An 18,446-nucleotide genomic window follows, 5' to 3' on the forward strand; every position below is an offset into this window, starting at 1 on the left:
TCACTGAATTAGCCATATTTGAAACTGTCATATAGTCTGTGAATTAGTAGCTAATAGTGCAATCTGTGACTCTTTTATGATCTTTGATAAAATGACCAAGTACTACTTGATTTCTATAAAACTATTTGGATCTAGAAATCAATCAAATAATCAGCCATATCTTCTATATTTCAAATCTGAAAATAAAGTTTGGGGTAAGCCCAAGCTTTACAAGTGATCTAATTTTCTAATTATCTAAATTCTAATAATATTTGCCACTGTTTGTTTATTCCTTTAGTTTCTCTTTTTACCTCCCTATTGATATCCCCATTTGTTCAAGTTAGACTCTCAAAGTGAAAATCAAATACAGTACTTAATTATATTGGTTTATACTTAAGTATGTGCTAATTTTGAGAGGAGAAAATATTACCCCTTTTTAAGGATGAACCAGATTGGAATTTGCTTGCTTTGTATAGTGATTGTCACTAAAAATAAAATGAGTTTTCAGTCATAAATTTCCTCACTGGACTTTTTAAAACCTGGAATTTCCATATGATATATCTTAAAGCATATTTGATTTAGCTAAACATTATTTTATTTTATGTTTTTTATATATTTATGTATGTATGTATGTATTTATTTTGAGAGAGAGAGTAACTCCAATAAGTTACACATTGGAGGTAATTTAGCCTTACAAATTCTAACAAAGAATTGTAGAATATATTAGGTGAAAAAAATACTTTGAAAAACTGATTTCCTACACATCAATCAAAACCTAAAATGGCTGCATATCTTGTATTTCTTCATGGAATAAACAGTCATGAATCTATCATTTGAATTTTTCCTTTTTAATGTTTACCTTTTTTGGAGCAAATGTAATTACAGCTGTACTTTTTCTCAGGGTTGAAAATTCCTTGCGGTTTGGAAAATAAATGATTTTTGCACAAAAATGTTTGATTCCCACAACAATAGGAAGTAAAAGCAGTAAAATGCTAGACATTTCTAGGACCCACATGCTTGATTTGGGGATGAACTCAGAAAACCTATTTAACTTTTTATTGTAAATCATCCTAGATTAATGTAATAGATTATTCAATATATATTTGTTGGCTAAATAACATATTTTTAGAACTTTAAGTTTTTGTTTATATATAAGATTGTTAGGGAACAATAGATAAGAGTTTATTGTTCAAGCAGAAAGCACAAGCACAAATTTGCACTAGGTACATCTTTTTTTCTTAAATTATGATATTCTTCATATGTACTTTCAGACTTCACTTTTGTAAATTGTATTTATGGCTTTTAAAAATTAATGAAGTCAGATTTAAACAGTTTATTTTGGATTTTCTAAGATAGAAGCAGAGATTCCTTATGGGAAACCTGTAAGTATGGAGAAGCTAATAAGATTTTAGATAATCCGTTGAACTAGTTGGCCATTTTACAAATTCTGAAAGCTTATCTGGAAGGCCTCTTTAATTGGTTTTTAAAAGAGTATTACCTGCTGAGACCTGCTGAGATAGTCATCCATGCTCATATAAATATATGTAGAATATGTCAAATTATAGAATCATCACATTTTCAAGCAGAAATGCCTCATTTGATCACTATAGGAAAATAGTAGCTTATGATTATGAGTAAAATGTTAGTTTTTAACTGGATATCTGTAATGATACTGTACGCAAATTTGTAAATGCTGATTTTAAAATCTTAAATGGGAAATGCTTAACGGTGGAAGTTAGTAAAAATGCTTAGGTTCAAATTCTAGCTGTACTACTTTAATTGGCTATGTACATTTGGATAAGCTAATCATCCAGTGTCTTTTTTTCCTCATCTATAAAAGATGTTTTAAAGGCAAAAGATAATATATGGAGACACATAAATACTTCTTAACATAGCAGGCTCTTAATAAGCAACTTTGGTTGTAATAAGTAACTTTGGTCAGATAATACTTTAAGTCATATGTGAAAATGACTTTCAGCTTAAGAATTCTTAGTACTCTTAACTAAGGTTTTTTTAAATTTACAATGCTTCAGCATAATAAGGTTAAAATTCCCCAAATCTAACCAATAGAGTATGTGGTTCTTGTCTTTCAGTAGCCCTCACTTTCATGTATTATGCACCAACACTTCTAAGCCTCTTGTTGTATGCAAAATTCAGTCTTTTATATATCACCAGACAGACTGATTTAGAAATATCACCTGGTTGCACTGATCACTGCCACTGGGGTAGAGGGCCAGACATGAGTCAGACAGAGAGGATCTTAAACTTGGCCATCTTACCACCATTTCTTCAAGCCAGAGGCTCTTGTCAGGCATCAGAAAAGTCTCAATCTTGTTTACTTGCAGGGGGGAGAGCTATCTCAGAGATGTGGCACCTCAACCCAACCTCTTTTTCCACCCCAAAGTCACCTCCAAATGCATTAGTCTCCCCTTGCACTGTCCCACCTGTGGGAAATATTAGGCTGGAAGTAGATGGTTGGAAACATCACCAAGGATTATATGTGCTTATGGGTCACAACCAATATAGGCCTCCACCTTTAATTTGGTAATGGTAGAAGAAAATCCTGCCTCCATTGTGATAGATACCTAATGAGTTTTGAAGCTCCAAAATTTAAAAATTAAAGGCTGCCCAAATATCTTCTCTGGCCTATGAGGATGCATTAGGGAAGGAGCAGTGGTCTAGAAAAGGAGAGATGCCTAAGCCTGCTGTTTAATTCTTCAGGAGACTTGGTGTCACCTGTCTGTGACTGGCACCTGTCAAGGGTCTTACCTACAGGGTAACTAAGACCATAAGATGACAATATTTATAGGTACCAAATTAGAAATTTTGTAATTCCTAACCCAACCATCTTTTAATATGTAAGTCTTGTTCACCTTTCAGATGTGTAAGAACACCCTATTTGTAGAGGAAAGGGGAATTATTTCCAAATAAAAACAAAACCAAAATCCTCTTCCATTATGGATGCTTACTGGAGCTCGTCTTTATCTTGATGGTTACAAAATGATGGTATTTCAGCTCTGGCCCTTGTTCTATACATTTATTATTCAGCACTGTGGTAAAGCAATAGCTCTTTTATCTCCCCCAATTTATTTTTTTTATCCATCTATTTATCTATATCTTTTAGTGGTTTGGCTTTATGGATTCCTTTGTTTTCCTAGTAGAACATTTAGTTCTCAAGCATTTTGGTCTCAGGATCTCTTTCACTCTTCACAATTATTGACAGACCTTGTTTATAAGATATGTATTAATATTTATATTGAAACTAAAACCAAATTTTAAATTATTTTAATATTCTTTAAAATTAAAACTAGAAAACCTATTACATAAAGAAAATATTTTTTGTTGTTTACATAAAGAATATATATTTTATTTATTTATTTATTTATTTATTCATTCATTCATTCATTCATTCTTTTGAGAGAGAGAGAGAGAGTGTGCGTGCACGTGCCCTAGTAGGGGCAGAGGGAGAGGAAAAGAGAGAATTTTAAGCAGGCTTCACACCTAGGGCAGAGCCTACTGTGGAGCTCAATCTCAGGATCATGAGATCATGACTTAAGCTGGAATCAGGAGTTAGATGCTTAACTGGCTGAGCCACCCAGGCGACCCCCCAAAAATATATTTTTGATCAGAAATAATGATACATACCCAAACAGAAACATTTAGAGAAAGGGGTAGCATTGCTTTATGTTTTACAAATCTCCCTGATGTCTAACTTAATAAAAGATAGCTGGATTTTTTCATATCTGCTTCTTTATTCAGTCTGTTGGTATATCACATACATGTAGCTTCTAGAAAACTCTATGTTCACAAAGAATGGAAGTGAAAAAGGCAAATAATGTTCTTAGTATTGTTACTAAAATAGTGTTGGCCTCTCATTCCCTTTAAAAAGGTAACATATTGTTGGGGTGCCTGGATGGCTCAGTCAGTTGAGCGTCCGACTTTGGCTCAGGTCATGATCTCACAGTTGGTTAGTTCAAGCCCCACATCGGGCTCTGTGCTGACAGCTCAGAGCCTGGAGCCTGCTTCAGATTCTGTGTCTCCCTCCCTCTACCCCTTCCCCGCTCATGCTCTCTCTCTGTCTCTCAAAAATGAATAAATGTTGAAAAAAAAAAGGTAAAATATTGTCATTTCTGCTATCTTTAAATCCATATACCACTGACCATTATGATCCACTTGGATTCAAACTTTTGTTTTGGCTGGTTTTTTAAAATTTTTTTATTATTATGTTTATTTATTTTGAGAGAGAGAGAGACAGAGTACGAGTGGGAGAGGGGCAGAGAGAGAGGGAGACAGAATCTGAAGCAAGGTTCTAGGCTCTGAGCTGTCAGCATACAGCCTGACATGGGGCTGGAACCCATGAGTGTGAGATCATGCCCTGAGTCGAAGTCAGATGCTCAACCAACTGAGCCACCCAGGTGCCCCTGTTTTGACTGTTTTATTAATTACTTTAATTAAAGTAATTAAATATAATTAAAATTGTGCATTGTTTTACATAATAATCCTCACTGAGCACCAGTGTCAATTGTTTATTGTTGTATTAGGACTTATTAAGCCAATACGTGTATTAGATTAATGTTTTTGTTATCAAATTAATTTTTAAATGTAAATTAGACCCTAAAGTTTTTGCACCTGACCAGGTACTTAAATTTGATCTGTTTGTAAAGATGGAAATTTTTTGCTGTGATAAGTAGGATTATCTTTACAACTATTATATGAAAGCATATTAGTACAAATAAGTGTACAATTTGTGTATAATTTCTTATTCAGTGAGAGTGATAGACTTCATTCCCAGTTCTTAAAAATTATGGAAGTAGGACTTATTACAAATAATGGAGTAGTTTTAAAACAATTTATTTGGGGGCAAGAACTTACATCTGATTACAAAAAAATTATTCAATAAACTAATAGCCTTATTTTGTATATGTAATTTTTTATGTATCTTTGATGTCTTCTATTTATAAATAAGATTTTCTCAGCAATTATCAAGGAATTAGCTAAACTAACTCATGTGTTACTCTGTCTTTTCATTTATACACAAATAAGTATTGCTTATGATTTTTAAAAATCTTGGGAGACCTTAAATTGATAGACCTAAGAGATAAGAGATAGGATGTTAATTTTTTTATCACAGACATTGAAATATACTTGTATTATATATGCCTTTAGTGGTGGTACTGAGACTGGTAAACTTCTTTATCCTCTTCTCTGCTAAATTTTTTGATGAACATTTAAAAGCTTATAGAACACACACCTACCTTCAGAAGACAATTTGTTAGCATTTTGTGTTTTACATGGTAGTTTTCCTTTCTATACTTGTGATTGCTAAAAGGACATATATCTTCATATTCAGATGAGAGCTATATGAAGGCACAGGTATTTTGATTCTTCCAAACATTTTAAAAATTGTCATGTAAACATACTTTAGTGTATGCTAAATTTATGATAACTTTTGTTATTACCTGTTTATATATATAGATACAAATAGCATTTTAGTAAAGACACTTAGATATTTTGAGCCTCTACTATGAGAGCAATGCACCTCTCATTGTTACAGGCTCCTTTTACTCTGACTCTTGTCCCTACAACTAGAGGCTTTACTGCTAATACCTTGACTTACTGTTAATTTATTGGGTAAGGTAAGCAAAAGGTTAGTGCCTTTTATAAAACTTGGGGAACCTCTGTGTTAAGATTAAATCAGCTTGATTCAGTAAGTCCATAATGAAATGCAGAATTTCCCTAACCCCATACGTCACAGTTATTACCTATTGATGGCTTGTCCATGAAATCTCAGCCTTTCACTTATTATTACTAAGGCAAAGGAAATAGCACTAGTCACTCATTCTTCTTAGGCTATCCTTTTGTGGCTTCCTTTCTCCTGCATACTCCGAGGAATTTCCTTGGTCTGCAATTGAAGGAATTTTTAGTTGGTAGAATTTCAGGCAGAGATTTGCAACAAGGTCATTTTGCTTAATTATGTCATTCAGTCTATTTAGCATAGTGTAAGGTTGGTCATGGAGTGGGAAGAGAAAGTAGTATTTTGTAAAGGCCAGATTTCTCTCCCTGACTAGTGTAATTATTGTTAAGCCATGCTCCTCCCCTTATATTTACTCACCATGGTCTTCTCTGTTTCAGCTTGCATTCCCTGAGTAGGCAGGCACACTCACTAACTTTTGGGAGTTACCAACTTCACCTGGTTTCCCTAGGCTCAAAGGCTCACTGAGAAGGGAACATGTTTTGAAACCACCAGTTTGACAAAGCTGCTTTGAAGGATATAATTGAGACTGTGGAAACAGAAGAAAATAGATAGTTTTATATCTTTTATATGAACCTAAAATACCTGTTAATCAAATTTTTATTATTGAGAAAAGTAAGCCTATTGCATTCTCATCCCATCCCTGATTCCTCTACACCTTTTTCTTTACTGCTCCATTTGCTTTCTTGTTTCTACACTGCTACCATCCTGTACCAGTGTGATCTCACATTCGTAATTCCCCAGTTTTTGCCTTCTTAATTTAGATCCGGTAAAAGGTAATCACTCACATAGGTCATAGAATCGAACCCATGAGTTGGTTCCCTTGGGTTTGCCAGTATACTGTGGCGGTGGGGTGGCAGCAGGATCTTGTGGTTCCTTACATAGTAGGGGGTGTGAGTAGCTGTTCCCTTGGGCAGTCATAGCAGCCGCTGGGACCTCTAATACAAATACTTGTAGAATTTGAAGGAGTTGAACACTGTTGATTATTAAAATGGTTTTTTGTATGTTTTTTTTTTTTTTTTTGGCCATTTGTGCCCTAAGATTAATTAGTTCCTTTTTTTTTTTTTTAAACAAAATCTACATTTATTCTACCAAAATTAATTTTGCATGCTATGGTAGAAAATTTAAAATTTTTGTAGTAAGTTTAGAATTTGCTTTTTCTTTAAAAAAAAATTTTTTTTTCTTGTTTATTTTAGAGACAGAGAATAGAGCACAGGCAGGGTCGGGGCATAGAGAGAGGGAGACAGAATCTGAAACAGGCTCCAGGCTCTGAGCTGTCAAGCAGAGAGCCTGACATGGGGCTCGAACCCATGAACCATGAGATCATAACCTGAGCTGAAGTCAGACGCTCAATGAACTGAGACACCCAGGCCCCTAGAATTTGCTTTTTCTAACAAAACTAACTCTAAATGGAATCTCTTCTTTGTCCTGATAATTATTTTACCAAATGAGGAGGTGTGAAATATCCGAAGAGAAAATATTACTTGTAGTAACTACTGTGTCATGACTTCCTTTAAAAATAAGGTAATCACTTTTGTCTTGTAGGACAGACTATTCGAGAGAAAAGAATTATAGAAACAGCAAATAAAAGAGAAGTCGACTATGAAGTAGGGGACATCCCAACAGAATGGGAAGGTAAGTTTGTGTTTTTACTAGTATCTTCTGGAAGGCAAATTGTTTATACAAAATTAACAGAAGCAGGTATAATTTTATGTTTATTCTTTTTACAAAAATTTTAGTAATCCGAATCCATGACCTTTTTTAAAGATATTCCATTTCTTTGAACATTGTGAAGGTGTCACACTTTAGTAAGGAAACACATATACAGTGAAAGGAACTTTTTAAAAAAAATTTTTTTATGTTTATTCATTTTTGAGAGAGAGACAGAGTGTGAGCAGGGTAGGGGAAGAGAGAGAGGGAGACACAGAATCCGAAGCAGGCTCCATGCTCTGAGCTGTCAACACAGAGCCCGACGTGGGGCTCAAACCACGAGCCGTGAGGTCATGACCTGAGCCAAAGTTGGAGGCCCAACCGACTGAGCCACCCAGGCGCCCCCAGTGAAAGGAGCTTTTTAAACATTAGCAGAGCTGGTACTAGGGTGAGCTGAGCAAAGCTCCTATAATACAAACTTGACAGAGGCACTCACTTTCATGTGCTGACTGTGCAGTCGCACACTCCCAGAGTTCAAATATTGTTTCTGGCACAGAATACCTACATGAACTTGGGAAAGTAAATTCATTCTTCTCAGTCTTAGTTTACTCTTTTATAAACTGTGAATAATACTTGCTGTTACCATCTGGAATATTTGCTTAACTTAAAATGACCCTGTTAGCTCATCCTCTGTTAAGACAAGGATGGACACTTGATCCCTATCAGGACTTTGGAATTAAGATAAGAGATCAAAGTGAGATATAACAGTAGCAGTCAGTCTTTCAGTATGGCTGGAACAAAAACATATGATTATGGGTAGTTATCTTCAATCTACTATCTAAGCTTTGTTGCAGGAAAAGCTGATCTATTAAGAAGAAAATGGAAACCAGTCTGCAAAAAGAAATAGTGAGACAGAATGTTTCCTAAGTTTCCTGAAAGTTTCCAGTCCTCTCTTCGATTTCTATCTAAATGTAGTTCAGCTGCATATCTGCCTTTGAGTATTAGTGCTACCCCATATCCTTGTTCTAAATTTTCCCTTTTCCCTTACCAGTTCTTTGCCTAGTACCTGACACATGCTAAATGTTCAGTAAATATATATTGAATACGTGAAATCCAGCTTGAATTAGCTTTTGTTATTTGCATCTAAAAGAGCTTTACCTAGAATACCAATATCTATCTTTTTCTTTCTGATTATACTAATATTTATTTTATATCACTTATCACTTACCCAGTATTTACTTGTCTACCTGGTATTATAATCATTGTTTATAATCATTGCTGTTTATAATCATTGTTTATAATTATTATAATGTTTTTTTTTAATTTTTTAAATGTTTATTTATTTATTTTTTTTTTATTTATTTATTTTTTTAATATATGAAATTTACTGTCAAATTGGTTTCCATACAACACCCAGTGCTCATCCCAAAAGGTGCCCTCCTCAATACCCATCACCCACCCTGCCCTCCCTCCCACCCTGCCCTCCCTCCCACCCCCCATCAACCCTCAGTTTGTTCTCAGTTTTTAAATGTTTATTTATTTTGGAGAAAGAGAGACAGAGTGCAAGAAGGGGAGGGGCAGAGAGAGAGGGGATACAGAATCTGAAGCAGGCTCCAAGCTCTGAGGCGCCAGCACAGAGCCTGACATGGGGCTCGAACCCACAAACTGTGAGATCATGACCTGAGCCGAAGTCAGATGCTCAACCGACTGAGCCACCCAGGCGCCCCATGATCATTATAATGTTTAATCATCACAACAATCCTATGAGGTAGACACTGTAGTTATACCCATTTAATAGGGAATCTAAGGTCTAGAAAGATTAGATATACTGCCTATGTTATACGGCTACAAACTGCAAACAGTAGACCTACTGCATCCTGGCAGGTGAAGCATACTCTACTTGTGATAACTATAGGCATTAAGTTACTTTTATGCCAGTATGTGAGTATAAATATTTCTTCGGGATTATCTTTTCTATTTTACTTTATTAGCTTTGAAAATATCAGAACTATGAGAAAAGAACATAAAAATGGGTAGAGACCAGAGATTTTTTGAAGAAATGCAGAATATAAACTGACAACTTCTAGCAGTAATAATTGAGATTTTTTTATTCTAACAGACTTTCCAATGTTATGAGCTACATTCACAATTCTTAAATAATGCCTGTACCTCCTTATGAGTCTATTTTATCATTTTTTCCAAAAATAGTATAGAGTTAAAATGTTTATAAAAATAGAGTTACAAATAAACAAATAGGTATTGACTCGTTTTTCAAAAACTTTGAGACTTTCAAGGAATTAAAATGAAGTTCTAATGATTTTTTTAATGTTTATTTTTATTTTTGAGAGAGAGAGAGACAGAGACAGAGCACAAGCTGGGGAGGAGCAGAAAGAGAATCCAAAGCAGGCTCCAGGCTCCAAGCTGTCAGCACAGAGCCCAACACAGGGCTCGAACCCATAAACCATGAGATCATGACCTGAGCCGAAGTTGGATGCTTAATTGACTCAGTCACCTAGGAATCCCAGTTCTAATGCTTTTTATGGCTTTGTCCTGATCCAGTAATTCAGCATAAGTATCCTGTGAGTCTTACCCTTAACATAAATGTATCAACCAAACACTGAAACTAAAATTATTCTTATAGTGGTACATATCAATTAAATGTAAAAAATAATTCCATACCATGAAAAAGTAAAGTAAAATAAGACACACAACACCCTATATTAAAAAAAAGAAAGGAAAGAGAAAGAAAACTTTTAAAGTAAATAGTGTCAACACCAAATGAATCTAAAGTATTTTCAGATCCAGATGAATATTTGTCAATTATTAGTAGAGTAGCGGTCCCCAAAATGTATGGGGGATACGTATTAGATGGATGCACTCTTCATTCATTCATTCTTTTAGTAAATATCTGTGGCAGACCTCTGCATTCATAGAGTTTACTTTCTGGACTGGGAGAGTAGGTGGGAGAAAGACAATAAACCAGACAAATAACTACATAGTATGTTAATGGCCACAGAAAATAAAACAGGAGAGAGGAAATAGGGAGTGTTGGGGAGAGTTTTACAGTTTTAAATACTGTAATGAAAAGGCATTACTGAGGAAATGACTTGGAATAAAGGCAGAAGAAGGAGCTGGTTATGCAGATAAGTAGTAGAGGAGCATTCCTGGAGAGTGAGTGCAAAAGCCCTGAGGCAGGAGCATGCTCAGATGTTTAATGAACAGCAAGGAAGCCAGTGTGATTGGAACAGAACCAGAGGGAAATTAATATATGAAGTTAGAAAAGTAAGAGTATACCCAGTCTTGTAGGACCTTATAGATAATTTAAGGACCCTGGCTTTTACTCTGAGTGAGATTGAATGCCATGGAAGGTTTTGAAAAGAGTAGTCATATGCTTTGTTATATTTAACAGCATCACTCTGGCTGCTGCACTGCAGAGACTTAAGAGGGCACAGGCAAAACATGGAGACAGGAGGCTCCTAATAATTTAGGCAAGGAGTAACTGTGACTTGAACCAGAGTAGGGGTGGGAGTGGGAAGAAGTAGTCGCATTCGGGGTCTTGTAAAAGCAGACCCAGTGGGATTTGCTGATAGATTGGATATGGAATGTAAGAGAAAGGAGAGCAGTCAGTGATGCCTTTTAAGCTCTTGGCCTCACCTGGAAAAATGGACTGTTTTTCTATGCTGTTGACTCTGAGGGCAATCCTGTGGGAGGAGCAAGTTGGGGCGGGGGGAATGAGATCAATTTTGGAAATGTTAAGTTTGAGATATCTATTAGACATTGAAGGAGAGATAGTAAGTTGTATATAAGCCAAGAATTTAGTGGAAAATTCTGGGCTAGAGATTAAATTTGGGAGTTGACAGCTAATAAATGGTGTTTAGCGTTGGGAGACTGGATGAGTTCACAAAGAGAATAAGTGTAAAGAGAAGATGAGAAGTTCAGAGACTGTCCTGTCGACTGCTCCAGGGTTTAGAGACAGTGAAGACAAGAAAGAAGCATCCAGAAAAGGAGAAAGAAGAAGAAGAAAAAGGAGGAGGAGGAGGAGGAGGAGGATGAGGAGGAAGAGGAGGAGGAGGAGAAAAGTTTCATGTGCTGGAAGCTAATTTTCAAGGAGGATGGTTCAACCATTTAATGGTTCAACCATTAAATGAAGCTTGAGAATTAACTCTTTGCTTTAGGAACAAAGGACTCCATGATCCTGCCAAAAAATAGTGTGTAGGGTGTTAGGAACAAAAGCCTGATAAAGAAAGGATAGCAAAAGAACATTTGAAGGGAATGAGTATAGACAATGCTTATGAGGAATTTGTGTGTAAAAGGGAATGAGTTTTGAGGCAGACCCTGGGTAGGAAAGTAAAGAGAGCGATTTTATGTTTTATTGTTTAAAAATTTTTTGATGTTTATTTCTTTTTGAGAGAGAGAGAGCCAATGCAAGTGGGGGAGGGACAGAGAGAGAGGGGACAGAGTATCCAAAATGGACTCCACGCTGACAGCAGAGAGCCCGATGTGGGGCTTCCACTCAGGTATTGTGAGATCATGACCTGAGCCTAGGTCAGATGCTTAACTGCCTGAGCCACCCAGATGTCCCTATGTTTTGTTGTGTTATAAAGATAGGAGAAGTAACCAAATTATTTTTTTCTAAGAATAGAATTTAGTGATTCATCACTTACATATAACACCTAGTGCTCATCCCAACAGGTGTCCTCCTTAATGCTCCTCACCCTTTTAGCCCCTCTCCCCACCCAATCACCCAATACTCTGCCAGTAACCCTCAGTTGGTTCTCTGTATTTAACAGTCTCTTATGGTTTTTCTCCGTGTCTGTCTTTATATTATTTTTGCTTCCCTTCCCTTATGTTTATCTGTTTTGTTTCTTAAATTCCACATATGAGTGAAATCATATGATATTTGTCTTTCTCTGATGGACTTATTTCGCTTAGCATAATAATCTCTAGTTCCATCAACATTGTTGCAAATGGCAAGGTTTCATTCTTTTTGACTGCCAAGTAATACTCGTGTGTGTGTGTGTGTGTGTGTGTGTGTGTGTGTGTGTGTGTACCACATCTTCTTTATTCATTCATCAGTCGATGAACATTTGGGCTCTGTCTATACTTTGGGCTGTTGTTGATAGCACTACTATAAAGATTAGAGTGCATGTGTCCTTTTGAAACAGCACTCCTTTATCCTTTGGATAAACACCTAGTAGTGCAGTTGCTGGGGCGGAGGGTAGTTCTATTTTTAATTTTTTGAGGAAGTTCCATACTGTTTTCCAGAGTGGTTGCACCAGTTTGCATTCCCACCAGTGGTGCAAAAGGGTTCCTCTTTTTCCGCATCCTTGCCAACATCTGTTGTTGCCTGAATTGTTAATTTTAGCCATTCTGACAGGCGTGAGGTGGTATCTCATTGTGGTTTTAATTTGTATTTGCCTGATGATAAGTGATGTTGAGCATCTTTTCATGTGTCTGTGAGCCATCTGAATGTCTTCTTTCAAAAAGTGATCACTTCCGCTCGAGTTCAGCGTTTCGTCTGTGAGAGCTCACGCGGTTTCAACATGCGTATTGAGAAGTGTTATTTCTGTTCGGGGCCCATTTACCCCGGCCACGGCATGATGTTTGTCCACAACGATTGCAAGGTGTTCAGATTCTGTAAATCCAAGTGTCATAAAAACTTTAAAAAGAAGCGCAATCCTCGCAAGGTCAGGTGGACTAAAGCATTCCGTAAAGCAGCTGGTAAAGAGCTTACAGTGGATAATTCATTTGAATTTGAAAAACGTAGAAATGAACCTGTTAAATACCAGCGAGAGCTATGGAATAAAACTATTGATGCAATGAAGAGAGTTGAAGAGATCAAACAGAAACGCCAAGCTAAATTTATAATGAACAGATTAAAGAAAAATAAAGAATTACAGAAAGTTCAGGACATCAAAGAAGTCAAGCAAAACATTCATCTTATCCGCGCCCCTCTTGCCGGCAAAGGAAAGCAATTGGAAGAAAAAATGGTGCAGAAATTACAACAGGATGTGGACATGGAAGATATTTCTTAAAGATCTCACTATTTCTATTAGTGCATTTGAAAATCTCCTTAGGAGACCAAGAACTTCTAAATGATCTTTTATATTTTACATAAGGTCACTCAAATGAAAGGTATTTAAAAATACATCTCTTCTACGTTCCTCATTGCTGTCTGTAAAATATCAGATATTATGGATGTTAGATTGCATTTCCATTGTTAAACCTTCACTGATACTTACATTTATGTAAGTCATGCAACTTCTCTTTGTAAATACAGAAGTGAAGTGTAGACATAAAATGTTCCTGCCATTTGGGTAATGGCACTATGCAGTGCCATTATGGCACTACGGAAGAACTAATGACAAAAATATATTTTACATATCCCTAGCCATAAATTTTCTTTGCAGTAAAATATTAATTTTACTTTATTAATATTATAGAAGGGGGCTTAAAACAAGGAACTAAAACAACCTGTATGTATGATAATTAGCCTTAAGTAATCTTTTATTTTGATTTCAGTATTTGTTTCGGTTTCTTAGAAGAGTATATGAAGCCTAATTATGTTGGAGGTGAGAGCTGAATAGCTTTTTCCTGAAATGGCACTCTATACTTTCATTTTGGAGAACACTCAATTCTGAGATTCCTGATAGAACCAGATTTTTTTTTCCAGCTTAGCAGTGGTTTAAAAGTGGAAGAATCCCAGTGCCTTTTAGGATGTTGTGTGGTTCCATTTAAAAAGCTCCTAATTGTTTTTGGATAATAGAATTTACGGTTTTTGTGTCACAAATTATTTGGACCTAAGTTCATATTTTTTGTTTAAAAGCTACTAAAAAACTATTCGTTAGCAGGAAGAAAATAACTCCCACATAGTACTGAAGCAGGAAATACAATTAAAGAAAAATATATACTGAATAATGTTTTTATATTTATACATTTTTTGCAACTTTAAGGATATTAAGTAACTCACTTTTCACATTTTTAAGGACAGAACTTAGAATAAATTATAATCTTAGGGTTATAAAATTATAAAGTAATGGCTAAATTTTTACTTCAGTATTAGGGAAAAAGTGATCACTGGACAAATGTTCAGGACAAAGATCTGAATTCCAGTGTGATTTTTGCCCTTGTGTTCTTATTTGTTAAATATGGGTCATTGGTAGACAACATTATTGATAAAACAATTAGGGGAATTGATATATGAACTCAAAGACATTTGTTAAATTATTTGAAGTTTGTACTCCATACTAGATTTATGTTTGTTTTAATATGAACATGTTTAAGGGGTGCCCAGGTGGCTCAGTCGGTTAAGTATCCGACTTTGGCTCAGGTCATGATCTCACAGTTCATGGGTTGAACCCTATGTCAGGCTCTGTGCTGACAGCTCAGAGCCTGGAGCCTGCTTCAGATTCTGTGTCTCCCTCTCTCTCTGCCCCTCCCCCACTCATGCTTTGTCTCAAAAATAAACATTAAAAAAATTAAAAAAAAATCAACATGTTTAAGATCACAAAAAAAAAAAAAAAAAAAAAAAGTGTCTGATCATGTATTTTGCCCATTTCTTCACTGGATTATTTGAGTTTGGTAAGTTCTTTATAGATTTTGGATACTAACCCTTTATCAGATAAGGTCATTTGCAGATATCTTCTCTCATTCCTTAAGCACTACCTTTTAGTTTTGCTGATTGTTTCCTTCATGGTGCAGAAGCTTTTTATCTTGATGAAGTCCCAATAGTTCATTTTTGCTTTGGTTTCCCTTGACTCTGGACACATGTCAAGTAAGAAGTTGCTGTGGTGGAGGTCAAAGAGGTTGGTACCCGTTTTCTCCTCTAGGATTTTGTTTTTATGTTTATTTTTGAGAGAGAGAGAGAGAGAAAGAGAGAGAGAGAGAATATGTGAGCTGGGAAGGGGCTGAGAGAGAAGGAGACACAGAATCTGAATCAGGCTGCAGGCTCTGAGTTGTCAGTACAGAGCCTGATGTGGGGCTTGAACTCACAAACCATGAGATCATGACCTGAGCTGAAGTCAGACACTGAACTGACTAAGCCACCCAGGCATCCCTCTCCTCTAGGATTTTGATGGCTTCCTGTCTTACATTTAGGTCTGTCATCCATTTTGAGTTTATTTTTGTGTATGGTATAAGAAAGTGGTCCAGGTTCGTTCTTCTGCATGTTGCTGTCCAGTTTTCCCAACACCATTTGCTGAAGAGACTGTCTTTTTTCATTGGATATTCTTTCCTCCTTTGTCAAAGATTAGTTGGCCATACGTTTGTGAGTCCATTTCTGGGTTCTGTATTCTGTTCCATTGATCTGAGTGTCTGTTCTTGTGCCAGTACCATACTGGCTTGATGATTACAGCTTTGTAATACATCTTGAAGTCCAGCATTATGATGCCTCCAGCCTTAGGTTTCTTTTTCGGGATTGTTTTGGCTATTCAGAGAAGTAACCAGATTTTTAAATAATGATGGGGAAGAACCAACCAAAAAGTAAGCATTAATAATGCAAGAGAGAGTGACCTTGAGGTGAGATGGAGTCTAGTACATATGTGAAAGAATTGGCCTTTGACAAGAGCATGGAAAGTTCATCAGTTGTAATAGCAAGAAAGTAGAGTATACAGCCATAGATACAGATAGGCACATAGATGTGATGGTGAGAATTTGTGTAAATTCCCTTTTGATTCCTCCAGATGAAGCACAGAATGGTTAAATAACTTCCAAAGTACAAACAGCAGCTGCAACCAAGATTTTAAAACAAAATATCTGTCCCTAAATCTTTACTCTCCATACTATATTGCCTACCTCATTGCATACTATGCATACTATTGCATATTATATTGCCTACCTCATTAATAACCTGGCTAATTCTTACTTACTCTGAGTTTTAGAGCACACATTGACTCCTTTGGAACTCCTTTCTGACTCCACCTCTCACCTCCTAGTGCTATGTGGCATGCTCTTTTTTTCCCCCCCATCTCACTTTATGGCTTCCCAAACATTAAACTTAAACCACTGTAGATTTTTCCATGTTACCTTATCTACCTCCTCTCCCCAGACTAAAAGACACTTTAGGTTACAGTTCTTACTGTGTTCATCATTGTAGTCTTAGGGCCTTGCTCAACACTTAACATAAAATAAGTGCAAGCTCAATCAATATCTGTTGAATGAATGAATTTTAAATTGAAAGTACATAAGGAAGAGATATTGGGGAGTTCTGCTGACTTGCTATAAATAGTCCATTTTGAAAAGAAACACACACAACAGCACGCCAGAGCAATTAGTTCCAAACGTATGGAACACTTAGACAAAGTTTTAGTTATGGGAGATAGTATAGTGCTAGCTGTCCAACAGTCTTACAGTCTCAGGGAAGCTTTTGAGTTTCATCCATGGCTTAATGGATAGTTCTTACATAGAGCCTCTCAAAATCTCTATCCCCATAATTCAGATGACATTTTAGCTTCTAGTTTTGTTTCTTTTGTGTGTGTGTGTGTGTGTGTGTGTGTGTGTGTGTGTGTGTGGTTGTTTTTAGTAGCTTTAAGCTTGTTTGATATTGACAGTAATAAACATTGATGAGGACCCTAAAATACATGCCAAGTAGTGGGAAGAGACAGAAAGGCCCTGATCCAGCATTTCTTTCTGGTAGAATGTTAAACTTTACTTATCAGACATATTTCTTAAAATATAAGAATAAAACCTCATAATAAGGTTAGGTAAAAATTACTTTTTAGATACATTAGACTAAACCTGTCTAATTAACACAATTAATAATGAACATCTCGGTATGTGATATGCACTTGTATTGCTTTAGTATTATTAATAATTGTTTAGCATGCTTTCTTAGGTTACAGGAATTCCCCACCAAACATTTTCAAAGTGAGCTTCATAAAATAATGGCCAGGACATAATATTATCCTCATCCCAGCATCAGAAGACCTAGGTCCTTAATCATTCGGGGCAAATCATATTACCTCTGTGTTTTTCATCTGTAAAATTAAAAGGCTCTATATGTGGGGCGCCTGGGTGGCTTGGTCGGTTAAGCGTCCGACTTCAGCTCAGGTCATGATCTCACAGTCCGTGAGTTCGAGCCCCGCGTCAGGCTCTGTGCTGACAGCTCAGAGCCTGGAGCCTGTTTCAGATTCTGTGTCTCCCTCTCTCTCTGCCCCTCCCCTGTTCATGCTCTGTCTCTCTCTGTCTCAAAAATAAATAAACGTTAAAAAAAAAATTTTTTTTTAAAAGGCTCTATATGTGTCTGGTGTTCTATGATTATATGACTCTAGAAGTGTTTCTAATCAACTTATGCCCCAGCCCAGCATCTGGACCTACTGTTGAGCCAAATTGTTTGGCTGGGAATTACTGACAGTTCTTGGTGGTCTTCATCAGGTGATAGGATAGCTATATGTATTAGTGATCCACTGCTACATAACAAATTACCCCAAAAGTCAAAGATCTAAAATAACAAACATTTATTATCTCACAGTTTCTGTGGATCAGGATTCTAGGCATGGCTTACATGGATCTTCTGGCTCAATGTGTCTCACAAGGCTGCACTCAGTGTGTTGGCCTGGGCTGCAGTCATCTCAAGGCTCCTCTCAGGAATCATCCACTTGGAATCTCATTCACATAGTTATTGTCAGGCCCTAGAGGATCTACTTCCACACTCACTCAAATGGGTATTGCCTGGCTTCATCTTTACTGGCTGTTTGACAGAGGGCCTTATTTCCTTGATAACTGTAGCTTTATAGTTCTTGATATCAGGTAATGTTAGTCTTACAACCTAATTATTCTTTTTTTGAAGATGTTTTGGCTATCCTATGTCCTTTGCATTTTCAAATGCATTTTAAAATGATCTTGGTAATTTTTGCAAAAATTCCTCCTAGGATGTTGGTTGGGATTGTGCTGAACCTATAGATCACTTTGCAAAGAACTTCTGACCCCTGGACATTATATTTCTCTTTATTTAATTTGGGCCTTCTTTAATTTCTAAATGATAATTTTTTAATGTCAATGTTTGATTGTTCATCATTATTATTATATAAATATGCAATTGGTATTTGTATATTGATCTTGTATTCTA

General features: G+C 36.2%; 2 protein-coding genes across 2 annotated transcripts in view; both read left to right on the forward strand.

Annotated features, from left to right (window-relative positions):
- The window catches only part of NDUFAF2 (NADH:ubiquinone oxidoreductase complex assembly factor 2), a 171,211-nt gene that overhangs the window by 90,615 nt on the left and 62,150 nt on the right, over nt 1-18,446 (forward strand). The window contains exon 2 of the mRNA XM_007079913.3: nt 7,277-7,366. Within this exon, the coding sequence (XP_007079975.1) occupies nt 7,277-7,366 (90 nt within the window). The remainder of the gene's footprint in view (nt 1-7,276; nt 7,367-18,446) is intronic.
- LOC122238793 (probable ribosome biogenesis protein RLP24) lies at nt 12,890-13,529 on the forward strand. Its single transcript, XM_042987394.1, has one exon. It carries the CDS (start codon nt 12,925-12,927, stop codon nt 13,414-13,416), a length of 492 nt encoding a protein of 163 aa, XP_042843328.1. The 5' UTR covers nt 12,890-12,924; the 3' UTR covers nt 13,417-13,529.

The sequence above is a fragment of the Panthera tigris genome, chromosome A1, assembly GCF_018350195.1.
Source record: "Panthera tigris isolate Pti1 chromosome A1, P.tigris_Pti1_mat1.1, whole genome shotgun sequence".
NCBI classification, from domain to species: Eukaryota; Metazoa; Chordata; class Mammalia; order Carnivora; family Felidae; genus Panthera; species Panthera tigris.